The following is a 19979-nucleotide window of genomic DNA, read 5'->3' as shown; positions in this document are numbered from 1 at the left end:
AAAATATGCTGACAAACATTAAATATCTTATAAATAGTATTTGAATAGGTAGATTATCTTCTCTCCGTCAAAATTGAAAGTGTATCTCTTCGTCGCATAAAGGCTGGCTGGCAGTGTGCATAGATAAGGCATAGAATAAAGGCATAGATTATTGAAATTAGTTTTCTCTAAATCTATTTCTATATTTCCTATTGTTTCTTTATCTACTCCAGTCCACTCCGCAAGTCAGACAGATACGTGATGCTCGCACTGCTTGCGCTGCTCGTGTGTGTGGTGGGGGAGGGTAAATTGCAGGAAGATATTGGTCCAAATATGAAGGCAACATCAACATTCATTTATTCTCTCTCCCCCTCTCCCTCTGTGTGTGTGAGAGAGAGAGCTTTTATAGTTGAAACGTATTTAGTTTTTGATTTAACGTTCCGCTGTGATCACATACAGAATTATCACCTATTTTGTCATTGTCAGCTCTTTGTTGTATGTTTTTACAGTGTGAGTTACATAAATTGGGTTTTTTTGTGATACAAAAGCCTCTGTTCCTCTCCTTCCTTTGAGTTAAGCGCTTTTTACAAGGTGCGTTTTGACTCCACAATGGGACCCGGTATGGAGATGGTAGCAGTGCTATTCTGAGGCCTAACCCTCAAGAGCATTAAGAGCTCCTTCCACTCCAGAGATATTGTTCATGAGGTGTTATATCTTCCTTCCCACTCTGATGAGGGAAAGGAGTATGCATCTGTTATGTCCTATCCACACTCTCACTTATCTATGTGAAAAGCACGGCCGACTTCAGATCCACCCAACAGCTGTTGGCTCTGTCTTAATGCTTCTTTTCCATTGCATAGTACCTACTCGACTCTACCCTACTCTACTCTACTCGCTTTAGATACCTGGTACTTCGTTCCTTTTCCACTGCAGGTAGTACTCCGTTTGTCTCCGGCGGGGCCGCTGGCGTACAGCGAGCTCCGTGAGCATAGCTATGTCCGTGGGGGCTTGGAGCAAGCCAGAGTAAACACAGTTTTCAATCAATCAATCAATAACAACATTAACCAGACTCTCGGTGTGTCTATTCCGCTAACGTTAACGCTACCTCTCGTGTCTATTCTGCTAACGTTAACTCTACCTTGTGTCTATTCTGATAACGTTAACGCTACCTCTCGTGTCTATTCTGCTAACGTTAACGCTACCTCTCGTGTCTATTCTACTAACGTTAACGTTAGCATTAGGTAATAACCGGTTTAAAATGGATGATGATGATTACCTCACGTTGTGTCTATTCTACTAGCATTAACGTTACTAGTACAAACAACCAATAGCGAGTTATATTGATCACGCTATGTATGTTAGCCAAATGCTAACGGTAAAGCGTAATCACATAAGCTAACAAATCAGCGATCTTTTTGTGAGAGTAAACTCTCCGCTTGGTGGTAAATTGTGTTGATGTTGATTTTGTTTCATCAATAAATGAGGCAGAATACACAGTGAATGTATCCTTTTTTGTTTATTGCACTTGTTCCTGCTGCAAACATAATGAAATCCTACGCGAGGCATTAAAGATGGCGGCTTTCTGTTTTTGTGCAGACGCTCCAACGTGTGACGCTTCTCTCTTCTGACCAATCAGTGGTCTGCAGTGTTTCACGTCACTTTCTGGTACCACTTCTACCGGCTTGGAACCTCGACAGAGCAGGGACTAAAAAAGTTGCCAAAAAAGTACCTGGTGCCAGGTATTTTGGCAATGGAAAACCGAAAAGGCAGAGTAGAGTAGAGTCGAGTAGGTACCATGCAGTGGAAAAGGGGCATAAACAACGTCTGTGACATTGGCTGTGCCAGGGCATTGCCCTCTGCTACACCCAAGTAGGACAGAGTTCTCCTACCACCTGTCCTTCTCAGGGGGATCTCAGTGGAGGACATCTGCGCAGCAGCCTTGTGGTCTTCCTCGTCCCCTTTCATCAGGTCTTATCTGTTGGACACATGTCTTACGCCGGGACCACACAGGACCCAAAGCGCTGCGGTAAATTCTCGTGAGAGCAGTAGCCTGGTTGTTCACACCAGCAGCGCATTTCTCCCATGCACCAGTCTGCCTCGCTGCTCTTTTAGAATCGCATTTAGAGCTGATCTTTACAGCAACAACCTCATCAATCAAGTAAATCAAGTAACAACTCATCAATTTATAATGGTATTTTTTACAGCATGCATACATAACTATATATAATATAAATATAATATTGATATATATATATATATACACACACACTAATAATATATATAGTGCTGTCAATAGATTAAAATTGTTTAACTAATTAATCTCACAATTTTCTGTAATTAATCTAGATTAATCTAGATTAAAAATAGCATTTTTCTACTTAAGACCGAAGTAACAGATATTTACTTGAGTAAAATCATGGAATTAATATAAAATCAACACAAAGAAAGTATATTTAGATTCAAAGACTATTTTAATAGCTTTCTTTGAATACAGTTTCTCTCCTGTGAAATACAAATGTTCACCAAAACCATCAACATTGACTCGGCTAGACCTCTTATATCCGTGGCGCTAAGAATGAAGATTTTTCACTCCATAGATTAATCTAGATTAATTTATTTTAATGCTTTAAATCATTTAAATTCATCTCCAAAGTTAAAGCATTCATTTTGACAGCCCTAAATATAAGTATTATTATTCTGCTCTTTATACTAGTTTATAGCAGTTATCATTGCATCCTGTATGAAAAAGTTGTGTGGTCTTCTCTGTCTGAGAGACATGACGTGTATTTGTTTATCTACAAGGCCCTTGTTAAAAAACGGACATCTTGCATCACATCTATGCTAATGACTGCAGGACCTCTGGACCGTACTGCACAGGGTCTAATGACTGCAGGACCTCTGGACCGTACTGCACAGGGTCTAATGACTGCAGGACCTCTGGACCGTACTGCACAGGGTCTAATGACTGCAGGACCTCTGGTCCGTACTGCACAGGGTCTAATGACTGCAGGACCTCTGGACCGTACTGCACAGGGTCTAATGACTGCAGGACCCTCTTCTGGACCGTACTGCACAGGGTCTAATGACTGCAGGACCTCTGGACCGTACTGCACAGGGTCTAATGACTGCAGGACCCTCCTCTGGACCGTTCTGCACAGGGTCTAATGACTGCAGGACCCTCCTCTGGACCGTACTCCACAGGGTCTAATGACTGCAGGTCCCTCGTGGGAAGATCTGCCTTTAGTTTCTGTGCTCCAACCACTTGGAGCATTTCATTATAATAATGGTAATAGATAGTGATGGAATACCTCTGTGGATCTGCAATGTTCCATGTTTCTGTTTAATAACAGTCATTTGTGAGAGCAATGTAAATCTAAAGAGGGGGGGGGGGGGGTAGGCCATGTCACAATAAGCATAAGCATAGACTGTGAACACTGCAGCATAACGTTGGATTGTATGAAATGTGTAGACAATTAGATGCTCATGAAAGTAATGCCTTCCCATCTGTTGATGTCAATCACTGTCTACTGATGAGCAGACATGATGCTCTCAGCTGCAGTAATGGATGTTTTCAAATGCTAACCCAATGCTAACTCACTGTTAAACTTCAATTCCACGCATGTGCTTGCGTACTGCAATCAATAATGGTTGAGTGTGGGCAGTGGCTACAACCATAGAGGGGGCGTTAGGTATGCAGATGAGAATTCTTACACGTCAGAGGTACGCGTAAATTCAGAATGGCTTAGTTCAGTGGGGGAGGATCTCGTGACATCTGAACTGGACGAATGCGCCAAAATGAGAATTAGAGACATAGACAGTGTTGGTACAACCCCACATTGCTAGAAAACAATGCAAACCCCTGGAAAAGGCTATTTATAAGATAGTTCCCCTTTAAGTAAAGGAACTGTGTACTTCTTCCATCACTGATTTTAACACACAACGTTGTTCTTACAACGTGACACAAAGACAACATCAAATCAAGAGTGACGGAAGTGCATCAGAGCGGCTAACGTTAGCTGACAGTTAGCTAAGCTAATCCCTTTAGTTAACTTAGCTAATTAATTTGTCTAACGGCAAAAACGTAATGTTAACATAATGATAGTAGGGGCGCGGCGCCCGAGTGGCGAACCACGTAATGCGCTGCGTGGCAACACGGCCGACCCGGGTTCGATTCCCGGACCCGCCGTTCTTTGCCGAATGTCTTCCCCTGCTCTGTCTCCCATTCCTCCTCTCTCTCTCTAGCGGACTGCCCCGTAGTAAAAACCCAATAAAAAAATCTACAAAAACATAACTTGTCCGAAAGGACAAGTAACATTTAACATAATGATAGTAATGTTACATAGTGTTGGCAAAGTTAGCTATCATTATGTGGATGTCAACTACCTAACTCATTCAGCGCCGGGGCTTAATCCGCGAGATGGCGCTAGTACGCCACCGCTGTAAATCACAGCGAGATTTGCGAGTGCTTAAAATATATCTTAAATTATAGCCATGGGTCTAATACACCCGTCGATTATCAGTGAGTTGCTTCCAGTCAACATGTACAAAACGGATTGTTTTTTCATCATTTCCGTTTTATACCGTTTTGAATATGAGTATAACTTCGGGTGCTTCTGAGTAATTCCAGAGAAAGACGCGATAATAGCGTTTTAGTGGAATACACTAAACACGTTGTAATTTTTTGCCTGATTAGATAGGTACTTTATTGATCCCCTTGGGGAAATTCCAGTGACATACACATACAGCTCATCGTCTCATTAACAACATCATATCACAATCATTAAATTTTTACAGGCCCTCTGGGAGATAAGAGTGGCGAGCGGCTTCCCACACCCCCAATCCCTAGTCCCCCCCCCCCTTCCTCTGCATTGGCGCTGCACTGTCGGCTGCCTCGTGTGAGGGAGACCTCCCCCACCCAGGACTTGGCTTGTGCACTCCCCCCCACCTCCCCCCCCCCTCTCCCACTCCCCCCCCCCCTACAGCCCTGTAACAACCCCAACCCACTCCCCCCTCCTTCCGTAAATGGCGCTGCCCATGACGGCTGCCAGTCTGTTTGCGGTGGTGAATATGCATATGTTTGTCTCAAGGCTCTGTACCATTATTACTATCTAAAATGTAATAATTGTGGAATATTACTGTAATGAGCTGTATGTGTATGATCCAAGCGTCCTATGATCCTCATAGGAGCATAACAGAAAAAAGCATTCCATGTGAAGGTATTCTGTATCTTTGCATGTCAACTAATAAAGAAACTTGAAACTTGAACTTAACAACGGCACAACATAAATTCAAACAGGCATGTACATTTGTTGACACATGTCGACTACAGAATGCCTGAGACACCACACCGTATGCGATTGTCGGCTGCAGCAACACCGGGGTGTCGTTGCGCCAGGCGGGAGGGAGGGAGGAAAGATTGTCCAGCAACGGGAGGGGCAGGGACAGGGGGATAGGACTTTGGTGATGAGACAGTCTTATGCTCCCCCCCTCCAGCATGCATACTAGTCGGCTGCCGTCATAGGCGCCAGGCGTACACGCGGGAGAGGGGATTGGGGGTGGGGGGGGGGCACTTGCCACTCTTATCTCCCAGAGGGCCTTCGACTCCAGCAGCTCCCTGGTTCGACCTTGGTCCAGGAATTTGTTTTGGCTGAACTGACTGGCAACAATTTCTCCCAGCCACGTCACTTTAAATTTGATTTGAGTAGAGTGAAATATAACTCTATTGATTTGAGTGGAGTGAGTTTTAACAACTCCGTCCAAATGACTGAATGCATTAGTCCAAGTGTCCAAGTGTCTTAATCAGTTCATTTTGGTAGGTCCTGTGCGCGGTAAACAGATCCAAAATCTTCTTATTGCAGTCCAAAAGCTTTGATAATCCAAAAATGACCACGTCTTCAAGTTGGTAGCCCGATTATGATGTCCCAAGAGGCAGAGAGGGTTAGCCTTATTCTGCTTCTTGACGAAAGTATGCAATCCACTGATTAGATCCATTTCGAGTTGATTTGAGTATAGTCCGGCAACCGGCACGAAACAGAGCATAGCAGCCTCGGGCTTCATGGAGCAGTAGAGGCGGCGGTAGGAACGGCCTTGAGGAGCCTGGGGAGAGGAGAGAAATGCGACTGTCTCTGGGAAGGGCTGGGAATCTAATCTTCCTGAAATCAACGCTAGATCATCATTATTATCCTTCCTCATGCAAAAATGAAAAGAGCCCTGGACCGCGGGGCTCCGCCGCCGCCTCCTCCCACTCAACGGCACACAGCCACACATACACATACACACACACACACAGCCGCGATCGGGGTAGAAAGACATATCAGATCAACTATCAAATTTATATATAGTGTTCTTACCTTGTATCTGATGTAATGCAAAAGAAATAATCCAATTATCTGATCGCCATTTGAAGTACTGAGTGTGGAGGTCCATGCCACGTTCAACAGCATTGCATATTGAGGGGGGGGGGGCAGCCTTGCAGATGTATCGTTGAAACAGGTTACCTCGCCTGAGTATTTAAACCACGCCCGCACGGCTTGGATCGTCCCAGAAAAGAAACTACACCATTCCCAGTGGAGTGCAATACCAGCTGGAAGGCGTAGGCGGCGGTATTTGCCCTTTTGCAAGCTCAGACCCATTCCCAACGATAACATCAGGCTGGATGGATGAAAATGAATGGATATCGCTAATAAAAGAAATAACAATTAAAACCCAACTATACTCGTGATTGGCGCTCAAGCGATGACGAGTTAACCCGACTATCATCGTGACTGGCGCTGAATGAGGTAATGGTAACTAACATCATTACCATAGCAACCCATGATGTCTGAACACACAAATCCAATTTGATCACTTGCAAATAAACAGTGCTGACAGTTTAAGGTCTGATTTGTTTCTCAAATCGCCTGCAGTCTGAACAAAGAAATGGAGAAGGATATGAAACATGAATTCCACTGAAAATGGATAGCTCGGAAAATAACAGTTTAGCTTGGAGGTACAGATTTCAATAACAACACCCCTGTCAGATATCAATAACAAGACCCTTGTCAGATACTAACCTCTTAACAGGCAGGCAGAAAAGTGGCAATTTTTCTTTACTTGAACTTGAGGACTGCATACTTTTTTTGCAAAGCTTAGCTTTATACTTTATACTTATAGCACATGCATGCGCCTGGTCTCTTTTGAAAGATAACATTCTGAAGTTACTAATGCAAAAAAAAAGGATAATCACTTTTAGTGCTAATGAAATAGAGTAACAGAGGTTTGAACTTGAGTTGAACTTGAACTTGTGTACTCACATTTCTCTTTAGTGGTTGCAAGATTCCAGATTCCATTATTCATAGCATAGAGGTATGAGCTGGAAAACACAGCGGTTCCATAGCCTGAAGTCTTATGTAGTACTGTTCCAAATTAAATTAAGTAAAAATCCGTTCAGAAATGAGTGTTTGAGAGAGGTTTTAGTAAACCTACGGCAGAAAAAAATATAAGTAGCTAAGTGTTGTGTGATGTGCTCTCCTACAGTAACGTTAACTAGCTAAGTGTTGTGTGATGTTTTCTCGTACAGTAACGTTAACTAGCTAAGTGTTGTGTGATGTGCTCTAATACAGTAACGTTACTAGTTAAGTGTTGTTTAATGTTCTCTCGTACAGTAACATTAACTAGCTAAGTGTTGTGTGATGTGCTCTCGTATAGTAATGTTAACTAGCATCGCAATCTTCTACACAAATTCTCCCTGGCCTGGGCATTGCCAGTGAATCTAACCAAGACGAAGGTTATGATATTCCAAAAAAAGACCCAGTCTACAGCACCACAAACACAAATTCCTCCTAGATACGATTGCCCTAGAACACACAAAAAAACGATACCTATCTCGGCCTAAACATCAGCGCCACAGGGAACTTCAACCAAGCTGTGAATGACCTGGGAGATAAATCAAGCTAGACATTCCAATCCAAATCTGGCTCAAAAGATTAGACTCTGTCATATAACCCATTTCCCTGTATAATTGCGAGGTCTGGGGCCCACTTGCTAACCACGATTTAGCAAAATGGGACAAACACCAAATTGAGACTCTGCATGCAGCATTTTGTAAATCCATTCTCTGCACCCAAATAATGCATGCAGAGCACAATTAGGAAGATACCCACTAATCATCAAAATCCTAAAGAGAGCATTTACATTTTCTAACCACCTAAAATAAAGTGACCCAGACACACTCCATAATAAAGCCCTCACCTACAGAGAGACCCTAGAGAGATGGCCGCTCAGCCAGCTGGTTCTCTGCTCAGAAACACAAGCAGAGTCACCAGACAGAAACCACACTAAACCAATTTATAAGAAAACAAAAACAAAACTATCTGACACATTGGAAAGAATCAACCCAAAACCAGAGCAAATTGGAATGCTATTTGGCCCTAAACAGAGAGTACACAGTGGCAGAATACCTGCACTGTGACTAAGGAGATCCTTGAATAGGTACAGACTCAGTGAGCACAGCCTCGCCATCAAGAAAAGCCGCCATATGCAGACCTGGCTCTCAAGAGAGGACAGACTGTGCACCCACTGCACACAAGACGAGGAGGAAACCGAGCTGCACTTTCTAACAACCTGCCCACTGTATCAAGACATCAGAGACATATACTTCCCACACATTGCAAACACCCAAAGAGAGTTTGCAAACATGGCAAATAACGTAAAACTCCCATACCCACTGGGTGAAGTACAACAATGTGCAAACACAGCAGCAAGATGTGTGAGCTGTTTTGACAAGAAAAGGACATCCAATGGAATACAACAACCATAAAGGCTGTCAAGCATACAAGTATTCCTGCAATATCTGTACTGTACTGATCTCTCTACATAGACATTTCTTTATTCTAGTCGTTTTAGTTTTGATAAGTGCTTACGTTTAATACGTTTTGATTGTTTTGATTGTTTTAATCAAAACTGTCTGGCTGGCTTTGGCAATGTAAACGTATGTCAATAAAGCCCTTTTTAATTGAAATGGTGAGATTTGCACTCTACTGAGCACTCCTTTCTAGTTACTGTTTTTAAATGGTAGGTGCAGAGTTTTGGAGCCCTAGCCCCTTTTCTACCCTACTGACCAATGCTGTTGATAGATTCCGTTCTCAACACAATCCATGCTGTTCCTCTGCTACCGATGGACAGCATTGTTGGTTAATAGGAAGTAGGGCCAGGAGTCCAACAACATTCTCAACTTACTTAACTCATTGGACGCCACGGATTAGCCTCATCCTGTAGTAGCTACCGCCACCGCTGTAAATGGTGGGAGTCGCTCACCTTGTTTGCAGGGCTATAACTATTTAAATATTATAGCTATATATGCAACACTATGGCCCATTTGACATTGAGTATCTATCGTTCAAGATGTGGAAAAGGAATATCTTTCCATCCATACATTCCTGTTTTATACCGTGGTGAATATAAGTATGGTTTTAGAGCGGCTTAGGGTAATTCCTGGTAGGCTAGTATTAGGCCGCGACGCATATTATACTTAATCCATTGGCATTTCGTCCCTATACACGCTACAATAAAAAATTCAAATGCATATGATCGGTATATTATGTTCCATCATGCATGCATGAAAGGGGGGGGGGGGGTAGTTTCTGATTAATTGATTGTCAATAACGGCATTCATTAGTACAACAGCATACGCTGATCAGGGCGATGGCTATGTAAACAATGCACAACCAAGCTGAAATTGACATTAAATTGCTCTTACCTCTGGCCGATGAGATTCCAAAAAGAATATTCCAATTATTTGATTGCCATCTGCTAGATCGTATGTCCATTTGGCCCACGACATAACCCCCCACAGCATAATTAATTGGGCGTCCTGAAAGCGATTCAATGCGATCGCGTATACCCCTCGGTTCAGGCTACTCGAAAACTCTGCCCGGAGGAATTTCAATGATACACAGAGTCATACACAGAGTCACAAAGGAAGTGCGACATCGGCCGCATACCACCAGGCGGCGGTATTGGACCTTTGTGATCTCAGACACATTGCATATGGTACCACAGCCATCCTGGATGATTTATGAATGGAAATAGCGAATAAAAGAAATAACGATCCAATAACGTATATATACGTGGTTGGCGTTATTCGATTGGCAGACAAATGCGTGTATATGCGTGAACGGCGCTGAATGAGTTAATGACTTCTGACATTTAAATGTACATTTTTGTTAAATATTATTCTAGATGTTTTGTTTTTGTCTTCTTTGTGAGCAAGCACAACGCCAGATTCCTTGTATGTGTAAATGTACTTGGCGAATAAAAAAAACTGATTCTGATTTGTACCGTAGCAGTATAGTAGCAGTGGTATTGACCTTCTCTCTCTCTCTCTCCCAACTCTCTCTCTCTCTCTCTCTCTCTCTCCCAACTCTCTCTCTCTCTCTCTCTCTCTCTCTCTCTCTCTCTCTCTCTCTCTCTCTCTCTCTCTCTCTCTCTCTCTCTCTCTATATATATATATATATATATATATATATATATATATATATATATATATATATCTCCCTCTCTCTCCCAACACTCTCTCTCTCTATATATGTCTCTCTCTCTCCCCCAACACTCTATATCGTTCCCTCTCTCCCAACACTCTATATATATATATATATATATGTGTCTCTCTCCCTCCCCCTCTGTCTCTTCTCTCATATCTATCTGTGTCTCTATCTCTCTGCGTCTCTGTGTCTGTATCTCTCTGGGTGTGTCTCTCTCTTGCTGTCTGTCTTTCTCTCTGTCTCTCTCTTTCTTTCTCTCTCTATGTCTCTCTTTCTCTCTCTGTCTGTCTCTTTCTCTCTTTCCATGTCTCTGTCTCTCTCTATCTGTCTCTCCCTGTCTCTCTATCTGTGTGTCTCTCTCTCTCTCTGTGTCTCTCTCTCTATCTGTCTCTCTCCCTGTCTCTCTCTCTATCTGTGTCTCTCTCTTTGTGTGTCTCTCTCTCTGTCTCTGTGTGTCTAGGTCCATCTTCTGCTAAAGTCCATCTCCAACAGTTTCACTAAGTGGAACAAACACATGATGGACAGTAGGGACTTCCAGGTGTCCTATACGTTTGGACCATGTGACTACCACCAGGAGGTGAGCCTGAGGGTTCATCTGGTGGAGTTCATCTCCAAGGCGGTACGTTTGGTCCACGACTTCAGCGCTGCCGCTATGACGAAGGAAGACAACCTTAGATAACCTTACATAACCATAGATAAACGTAGATAACCTTAGATAACATTAGATAACCTTAGATAACCATATATAACCTTAGATAACCGTAGATAACGTTAGATAACCATAGATAACCTTAGATAACCTTACATAACCATAGATAACCTTAGATAATGTTAGATAACCATAGATAACCTTAGATAACCTTACGTAACCATAGATAACCATAGATAACCTTAGATAACGTTAGATAACCATAGATAACCTTACATAACCTTAGATAACCATAGATAACCATAGATAACCTTAGATAACCATAGATAACCTTATATAACCTTAGATAACCATATATAACGAAAGGTTATCCTATAACCTAGTTATATGAATACTGAATGAGCGTCTCGCTCTTCGCCATAATGAGATAACTCTTATCTCCTAGCACCTACTGTGCTCATGAACAAACTATTTGCACCCATGCACCTGACCAGGCCACGCCCCAGCGTCCTCCTATAAGACGCCGGACATGGTCACACTCTACCTTCCTCGGAAAAAAAAGTTTCCAACATTGAAAACCCAACCAAGGGACCTCAGGGCGCTAAGAGCGAGACGCTCAGCCAGTATTCATATAACTAGGTTATAGGATAACCTTTCGTTATATTATCATACTGGCCAATCGCGTCTCGCTCTTCGCCATAATGAGATATGGGGCAGAGCAGACGCGTGGCCCGACAAGTGTACCCCCTGAGGGCCCGCAAGCCCTACTACCAGGGGGGAGGGGAGTCCCGTCCACCCGCCTGTCCTAGCGAAGGGGGGGAGGCAGTCAACTCCACCAAAGTGCAAAAAAGAGGGAACCAGGGACCCCTAAAAACGCACAGTACAGGCGGGACCACGTGTGACACAGCACCCCGTGGCACACACCCACACACCCCTGCTAGCCCACCGACTGGCGGGACGCAGGGGAGGTCCCAGACCTCAGAACCGCCTGGGAGACAGAATCCCCAGTCATGTCCATGAGGTAAAACTTAACGAAGGGACCCGGGGAGGACCAGGAGGCCGCAGCACAGATGTCCTCCACCGAGGCCCCCCCTAACAGGGCGGCAGAAGCCACCACTCCCAGGGGGACCTGTCCAGCCAACGTGTAGCAAAGGGCAATGCCCTCGCACAACCAATGTGACAGGCGTTGCTTGGACAGTGCCTTACCTGCGCGAGGGCCACCGTAACAAACAACAGTTGCTCGGCAGCCCTGAGATCCTGCGTCCGACTGAGGCAAACCACCAAGCGCGGACAGGACACGACAGATGAAGGCTTGCCTCTAACCCACTAGCGTGAGGAGGCGGATGAAACGCCTGAATCACAATATCCCTGGAGCGAAAAGAGCTCCGGATATTCTTTGGCACGAAGACTGGATTAGGCCTCAGAGTCGCACCGCTATTGGCCCGAATAGACAGGCACTCAGGCCGCATCGAGAGAGCACACAGCTCACCCACGCGTTTAGCGGAGGTGATGGCCAAAAAGAACACGGTCTTCAAGACAGCAGATCCAATGGCGCCTGCTCAAGAGGCTCAAACGGGGCCTCCGACAACCGGCCCAGGACCAGTTGGAGGTCCCACTCGGAGACAGAGAACGTTCCACAGGCTTGAGACGCAGAGCGCCAGGCAGGAACGTCCCACGAGAGGGTGGCTGAACAATGTTCCACCCCCACACTCGACCATACGCCACTCCCCAGCGTAAGCCGCGGTAGAGGACGGAGCGCGCGCATACCGGATAGCGCTAACCACAGAATAGTCAAGACGCATCCCCACCAGATTCACACTGTCAGCAGCCAAGCCTAGAGGCTGCCCCAGAACAGGAAGGCAGAACAGAGTTCTGCGTGCCTGAGAGAGGGCCTGCGGTGACCACGGAACAGGCCACGGCGGGGCCACCAAGAGCTGAATCGGGGCCGAGGACCACACAGCTGAGCCCCGGCCCGGCATGACCACGACCAAGTCCCGCGCTCCCGACGTACCCGCCCCAACAGCTGAGCTATCAGGTGTAAGGGGGGGAAAGCGTACAGAATCCCGGATGGCCACGGAATCGGTCCCAGACCTGCCCGACTATGTCTGGACGTAGTCCCCACTCGTCAGGGTGAGAACCGCCCTGCGACATCACACCTGCATCCACATTTACCCTGCCGGGGATGTGGAGAGCCCTCAGGCAGAGCAGATGGAGAACGGCCATAGCCAGAGCCCGGTGCAGACGGGGGGAGCGCACTCCTCCCTGTCTGACAATATACGACGCTGACGTCGTGTTGTCCGTCCTGACCAAAACACGCTTGCCCACCATAAGGTGGTCGAGCCGTTTGAGGACCAGAAAGACTGCCTTCAATCCCAACACATTGAATGTAGCACAGACCAGGCAGCATGGCAGCTGCCCCCTACTGCGTTGGTCCGACACGTCCCCCCCCATCCCATGAGGGAGGCGTCGGTGAAGACCGTGATGTGTGACAGCCTGCTGCCCAAGGGGACCCCGCAGGTGAGGGCACCAGACCCTCCCCAGAAGACGAGGTCCCCCCAGTACTGACATGGGAACCTTCAGCCGCTTCCATATGTCTCACACCGGGTCCATTTCCATACTGGAAAAAACCACCTCTGCATCCTCCTCATGAAGAGGAGGCCAAGAGGGACCCCAGCAGCAGGCGCATCACGGACCGCGCCGTAACCGTCCTAGGACGGAACCTCCCGAGCGAGCAGAGAACCCAACCACTCGTCGCCGCTCCGAGAGGGATGCCCTTATATAGACTTTGAGCTTAGAAAAAGCCCAAGTACTCCACCCGTTGACTGGGAAGAGGAGAACTCTACTTCCAGTCTACAGCAAAACCCAGGCTGGTGAGACACCACCTGCCTGGTATGAGACCTGGCGATCTACCCTGACCGGCCAAGGGCCAGAACGTCGTCCAGGGCAGAATACAATTTGTAACGCCCGACGACGCAGAGGCCCCAGCGCGGTCTACACGCACTTGGTGAAGATGCGGGGAGCCAGAGAGTAGCCGAACGGCAGCCTCTGGTACTCGTACGCTAAGCCCTGCAAAGGAAGCGTAGGTAAGCCCTAGGATGGAAGATCGGGATGCAAACGCATCCTACAGGTCTATGGAGGAGAACCAGGCCCCCACCTGACAGCGTCTAACAGGTGGGAGACGGTCAACACTCTGAAACCTTCCATGGGACGGGTCCAGTATGGGTCTGACACCCCCCCCTCCGATTTCTCGGGCACCAGAGAATAACGGGAGGAAACGCCACGCATCGCGTCCTCCTTTGGGACCACGACGATGGCTAGCTTCGCCCACAGAGATTGGATCTCGTCGGCCAGAGCTGTCACTGCTGTTGACCCCGACAATAGGGTCTGTACCAAACCCGAAAACGGGTGGGGTTGTGTAAACACAAATCCCCGCCATCAGCGTTCTCTCCATCCACCTCGACATATGGCACTGCTGTAGCCATGTGTGATGATAATCCCAAGCGCACCCGCCGCCACTTGGTGCTGGTCCACCAGAAAACCGTAGATAGGCGGCCCGGTCCCACCCGCTGTGCGCTGCCAACCCTGTACTCGCCAACCGCGCGAGCAGGGCGTCTCGTGGAGCTGGGACACCGCACCCTGACACTACCAACGAGGCAATCGCACCCAAGGGGGGACCCCGACATAACGGGTCGGTTTGATACGGGGGAAGCTGACATCACACTGGGTGACCAAAGCTCCCCCACTGAACACCTCCCCGGCATGGATTGCTGAGGAACTGTTCTACAGCTGGACATGCAAGACGTGAGGTCCCCACACTGCCCGATAGGGTGGGTTCCTACACACCGTAGCCCTGCAGTGATATTACCACCACCCAAATCATGCGCGCCTGCCAGACCACCGCCGGTCTTCCGGCCGTGGGAGGCACTAACATGATACCCGGCCTGGCGAGGGCGGGGCTGGGGGAACTCGCGCTGCGACCCCAAGGGCCTCGAGCTCCCCCACTGACAACCTTTGTTGTTGACAGACACAACACCAGGCTCACCAAACACAGACACAGAACGTGTGGCGTGGGAGCCACTTGACAGCACAACATTGTCACAGACAGACCCAGGCCTAGCCAGCAACTGGGTGTCAGCCCCTGTCCCCATGAGAAGCGAAACATGGGGCCGCTTGCGCTTCATTGAAGGCACGCAGCCCGCAGCCAAAGGAAACAAATCAGAGCCCTTATCCCGCTGGTGTTGGGGGGGGGTGAGTGACCGGAGAGCGAGCTAGACACAGCTAGACAGCGACGGGTTTTTAGGGCGTGCTCATCTAATGTAGCCGATCCCTCGGCCGCCAAGGCTGTCGGCCTTGCGATCACCTGTTGTCTTTGTGTCCAGGGTACCTCAGGCGGGGGAAACATGGCCGCTGGTTGAGGGCCTCGCCACAGCCGCTGGCGAGGCCGCACCCTCACCTCTGGCTGCGCAGTGTGAGGCGGTGTGGGGCTAGGTCAAATACCGCCCGCGCTCCTGCGGAAAGACCAAAGTCCCTCTGCGGAGAGGGGAGCCCTGAGGAGGGAAAAAACATCTCTCCTCCTCAAGGGGAGACTGATCCAACCAAGATGTCTGTAAACAAGCGTTGACAGCATCCTAGCCCTCCCTGCGGTTATAGCTTGCGGCTAGGTCAAAGCTAATAACCTCAAAACCTTGCGCGATGTTTCGACGCCGGCTGGCCCTAAGGCCCCACCACCAGACACCATTTTTGACAGAAAAAACAGCAATTCGAACAATGTTGCTAGTCGCTGCTAATTCTATACCGTGGCGGTATAGGCTTAACAGCCCACCAGCCACCTGCCGGGCCGACTCGCCTTATGGCGTCGGCCGGGCGGGACACCGTTCCACCATGTCAGAGGCAAAGGACTGATGCCACCTGCTTCACAAGCATGGAGCACCAGTGGTGGCTGCAACAAAAAACTACTACCAGTGAAGCACTGCCTCACTAGTAGGCATGCAGCAACCTCCACTGTGGTGTGCACCCATGAAGGGGTAAATGAATAAATGAACGAAAACTCCACTAACTAGCCCATACACACAAATGTTAAGGGGATGCAGACCAGAGAAACACTAGTCCCGCACACAATTCATAGATTCACAAAAAGCACACCAGCCCTAGGCCTTAGCCCATCCACCCATGGTAAACAAGCCCCCGTCAAAACTCCCAACAGTAGACATCGATTGACCGTCAGCATGAATGGTTAAGAGGAGGCAAGACCTTTTAGAAAAGACAGCCCTCGGCGGGGAACAAGAACGGAGACCCAGCATTGTAGCATTAGCATTAGCCGCGCGCACTAGGATAGCTGGGAAAACACCCAAAACAGAGTCATGACGACCATGTTTTCCCAAATATCCTGCCCCTCGCGCCAATACACAACTCGGCTGTCTCACGGGACAACGAGCAGTATCACAAATGCTAGCATTAATGCCTGGCAGCGCAGGCCCTACCTGTGCGCGACCTAGCCCGACAGCTAGCCGCCGTGCGACGTCCCTCGGTCCGCTGTCACGAGACGAGGAAACCCCAGGACAGGCCCGATGCGCTGTTAGGATGTGCCGAGAAGATTCCAGGGGCTGGTGAATCTCCGGCGAAAACCCAACATTGTGTAATTTCTCTCAGCATTTCATAACAACTAGTTCATGGAGTGCACTGCAGCGTCCATGTTGGAAACAAAAAAAGAGGAAGGTAGAGTGTGACCATGTCCGGTGTCTTATAGGAGGACGCTGGGGCGTGGCCTGGTCAGGTGCATGGGTGCAAATTGTTTGTTCATGAGCACAGTAGGTGCTAGGAGATAAGAGTTATCTCATTATGGCGAAGAGCGACACGCGATTGGCCAGTATGATAATATAACCGTAGATAACCTTAGATAACGTTAGATAAACATAGATAACCTTATATAACCATAGATAACCGTATATAACCGTAGATAACCTTAGATAACGTTAGATAACCATAGATAACCTTATATAACCTTAGATAACCATATATAACCGTAGATAACCTTAGATAACGTTAGATAAACATAGATCATTTTACATAACCTTAGATAACCTTAGACAACCTTGGTCCGCACCAGAGTTCGACTGAGCATTCACACCACCCCAAAAAAAGCAGACTATCCGAGGAAACAAACTCTGGTCCGATAGTCCGGACCAAACAGCTCTGGTGTGAAAGCACCCTAAGCCTTTCAAAACCTTATGTCACCATGTATACCGGCCTTGAGAAAGACTAGTCTCATACAGCCAGACATAAGATGCCTTAAAGTTGCCGTCTCTGAACACAGTGAACACGACAACAAATTAATCATTTCAATTAGTGGAAAAAGTGGAGTTATCATGGAGGAAGGTAGTTCCTGAGGTCATGACGGAACAGCAGTGAAGGGAGGTTCCCACTTGATAACCCTGTGATCCCCAGACATGGATCTGCTCTCCCTCCCCCACACCTGCCTCCAGTCCTTTGGGGGCAGAGCCCCCCCCCCCCCCCACCTCCCGCCCCTGCCCCCCCCCCCCCCCCCCCCCCCCCACCCTCTGGAACTCTAGTCGTCTCCCTGTCCGTTATTATTTATTCCTTTGGTTTCTTGAAAGGCTCTATATAATTCCAAGTTATTATTATTATTATCATTATTCACATTCACGTGTGTGTGTGTGTGTGTGTGTGTGTGTGTGTGTGTGTGTGTGTGTGCGTGCACTAGTATGTGCATATGTGTGCGTTTCAGTACCTTTACAATAGAGAATCTGGGATACGACATTGTCAACTCCATACCTCTCTCTCTCTCTCTCTCTCTCTCTCTCTCTCTCTCTCTCTCTCTCTCCTCTCTCCTCTCTCCTCTCTCTCTCTCTCTCTCTCTCTCTCTCTCTCTCTCTCTCTCTCAGGGCTTCATAATACGGAACACCCGTGTGCACCACATGAGTGAACGAGCCAATGAGAACACAGTTGAGCATCACTGGACATTCTGCAGGCGTGCGCACAAAGTAGATGACTGACGGAGGGTCGGATTGATGGATGGATAGATGGATGGATGGAGAGTCAGACAGATGTCCTGACAGATGGACAGACCGATGGAGCGATTCTGTTTCAGACACCAGTCTAGCAGGATCAGGATTGTCTGGCCGTTGGCTGGTGACCAAGCTACCCCTGCATTCTGGACTCATAATGCATGCATTGTTATTACATTGGATGTACTGTATAACGATTTACTTCAAGGGGACATATTTGTGTCCTTTTCAACAAGTTAATATAGGTCTTAAACATGTCTAAGGTTTTTTGCTGAAAAATAAAACCACTTAGATTATGCATTCTAGCAGCCCCTATACCTCTCTGTTTCAGTCCTGTTCTCAACGGGCTGTTTCTGTGCCTGGAACGAGCGAGCCGCTTTTATCCTACAAATACGATAATTACCGTGCATGGTTTGCACCATATCGTACGGTGCACAAGCCTGTACCATCTAATGCAATTCAGATCAAACTTTCAGACTGAACGTTGCAGATCAAATATGACTCAAACTGGGTTTAGATATTAAGGGTGTGGGTGACTAGGTTGAGTAGTACATAGGGACAGAGTTTAGATAGTAAGGGTGTGGGTGACTAGGTCGAGTAGTACATAGGGACACAGTTTAGATAGTAAGGGTGTGGGTCGGTGACTAGGTTGAGTAGTACATAGGGACCCAGTTTAGATAGTAATGGTGTGGGTGACTAGGTTGAGTAGTACATAGGGACACAGTTTAGATAGTAAGGGTGTGGGTGGGTGACTAGGTTGAGTAGTACATAGGGACCCAGTTTAGATAGTAAGGGTGTGGGTGACTAGGTTGAGTAGTACATAGGGACCCAGTTTAGATAGTAAGGGTGTGGGTGGGTGACTAGGTTGAGTAGTACAGATGAAGATGAAAGATGAAATTACCTACCTGGGTTCCATCCTAGAGGCTAATCTTTCCTGTGACAAAATGGCATCCAATGTAATAAAAAAAGTCAACCAACGAACGCGATTCTTGTACCGGATCTCCTCTCTGGTAAACAAGAATACCCTGAAGACTCTAGCAGGAGCACTCATTCAAGGGTACTACGACTATGCTTGCACCTCATGGTACCAAAGCACCTCAAAAGCACTAAAAAACAAATTACAAACATCTCAAAACAAGCTAGTCAGACTACTACTTGACCTGACTCCTAGAACCCACCTCACCCCTGCCCACTTTGACAACCTAGGATGGCTTAGAGTAGACGACAGAGTACAGCAACTTGCAATGGGCCTGGTCTACAAGATACACTACGCGACCAAGGTACCCATGTACATGTCAAAATACTTCCCAAAGGTCAGTGAATACCACGATCACAACACCAGAGGGAGCTCCACAAATCATGTAAAACCCAGATTCGGCTCAAACAAGGGACTAAACACGTTTCGCAATTATGCCACATCAATGTGGAACGCCCTGCCTAAAGCTGTAAAGGAATGTGAATCACTACCCACCTTCAAAAACACTCTCAAAAAACACCTACGTGAGACTGCAATTCGAAACTGGCCCCTACAAATGTCCTAACCTAGTTGTACAGTAAATGACCAAGTAAGGCTTTGTCAACATTCCAATGTACAGTGTAAAATGTGTGTGTGTCCCCTACCCAACCCCCCCCCCCCCCCCCCACCTCCAATGTACAGCCCTCACCCAACCCACCCAACCCCACCCCACCAACCTCCTCCAATGTACAGTTTCTACGCCAAATGTATATACACTCCTTTTCTGGACACTTTTGTATCACAAACAGTACTGTATTTGCAAATCTGATATGTCATAAATGTATAGATGT

The 19979-nt window shown here is 47.2% G+C and overlaps 1 protein-coding gene across 3 annotated transcripts in view; it reads left to right on the top strand.

Annotated features, from left to right (window-relative positions):
- Positions 1-18885, top strand: part of kctd6a (potassium channel tetramerization domain containing 6a) — a 69306-nt gene extending 50421 nt beyond the window's left edge. For 2 of the 3 annotated variants that reach the window (XM_084316148.1, XM_084316147.1), the window contains exons 5-6: positions 10960-11118; positions 18051-18885. In XM_084316148.1, the coding sequence (XP_084172274.1) occupies positions 10960-11118; positions 18051-18161 (270 nt within the window). In that variant the 3' untranslated portion in view covers positions 18162-18885. The remainder of the gene's footprint in view (positions 1-10959; positions 11119-18050) is intronic. The other variant, XM_084316149.1, reaches the window with a different exon arrangement.
- The last annotated feature ends 1094 nt before the right edge of the window (positions 18886-19979 follow it).

The sequence above is a fragment of the Notolepis coatsorum genome (genome assembly GCF_963971535.1).
Source record: "Notolepis coatsorum genome assembly, chromosome: 6".
In the NCBI taxonomy this organism is placed as follows: domain Eukaryota; kingdom Metazoa; phylum Chordata; class Actinopteri; order Aulopiformes; family Paralepididae; genus Notolepis; species Notolepis coatsorum.
The sequence above is the reverse complement of the archived record's forward strand: the minus strand, read 5'-3'. Positions and strand labels throughout refer to the sequence as shown.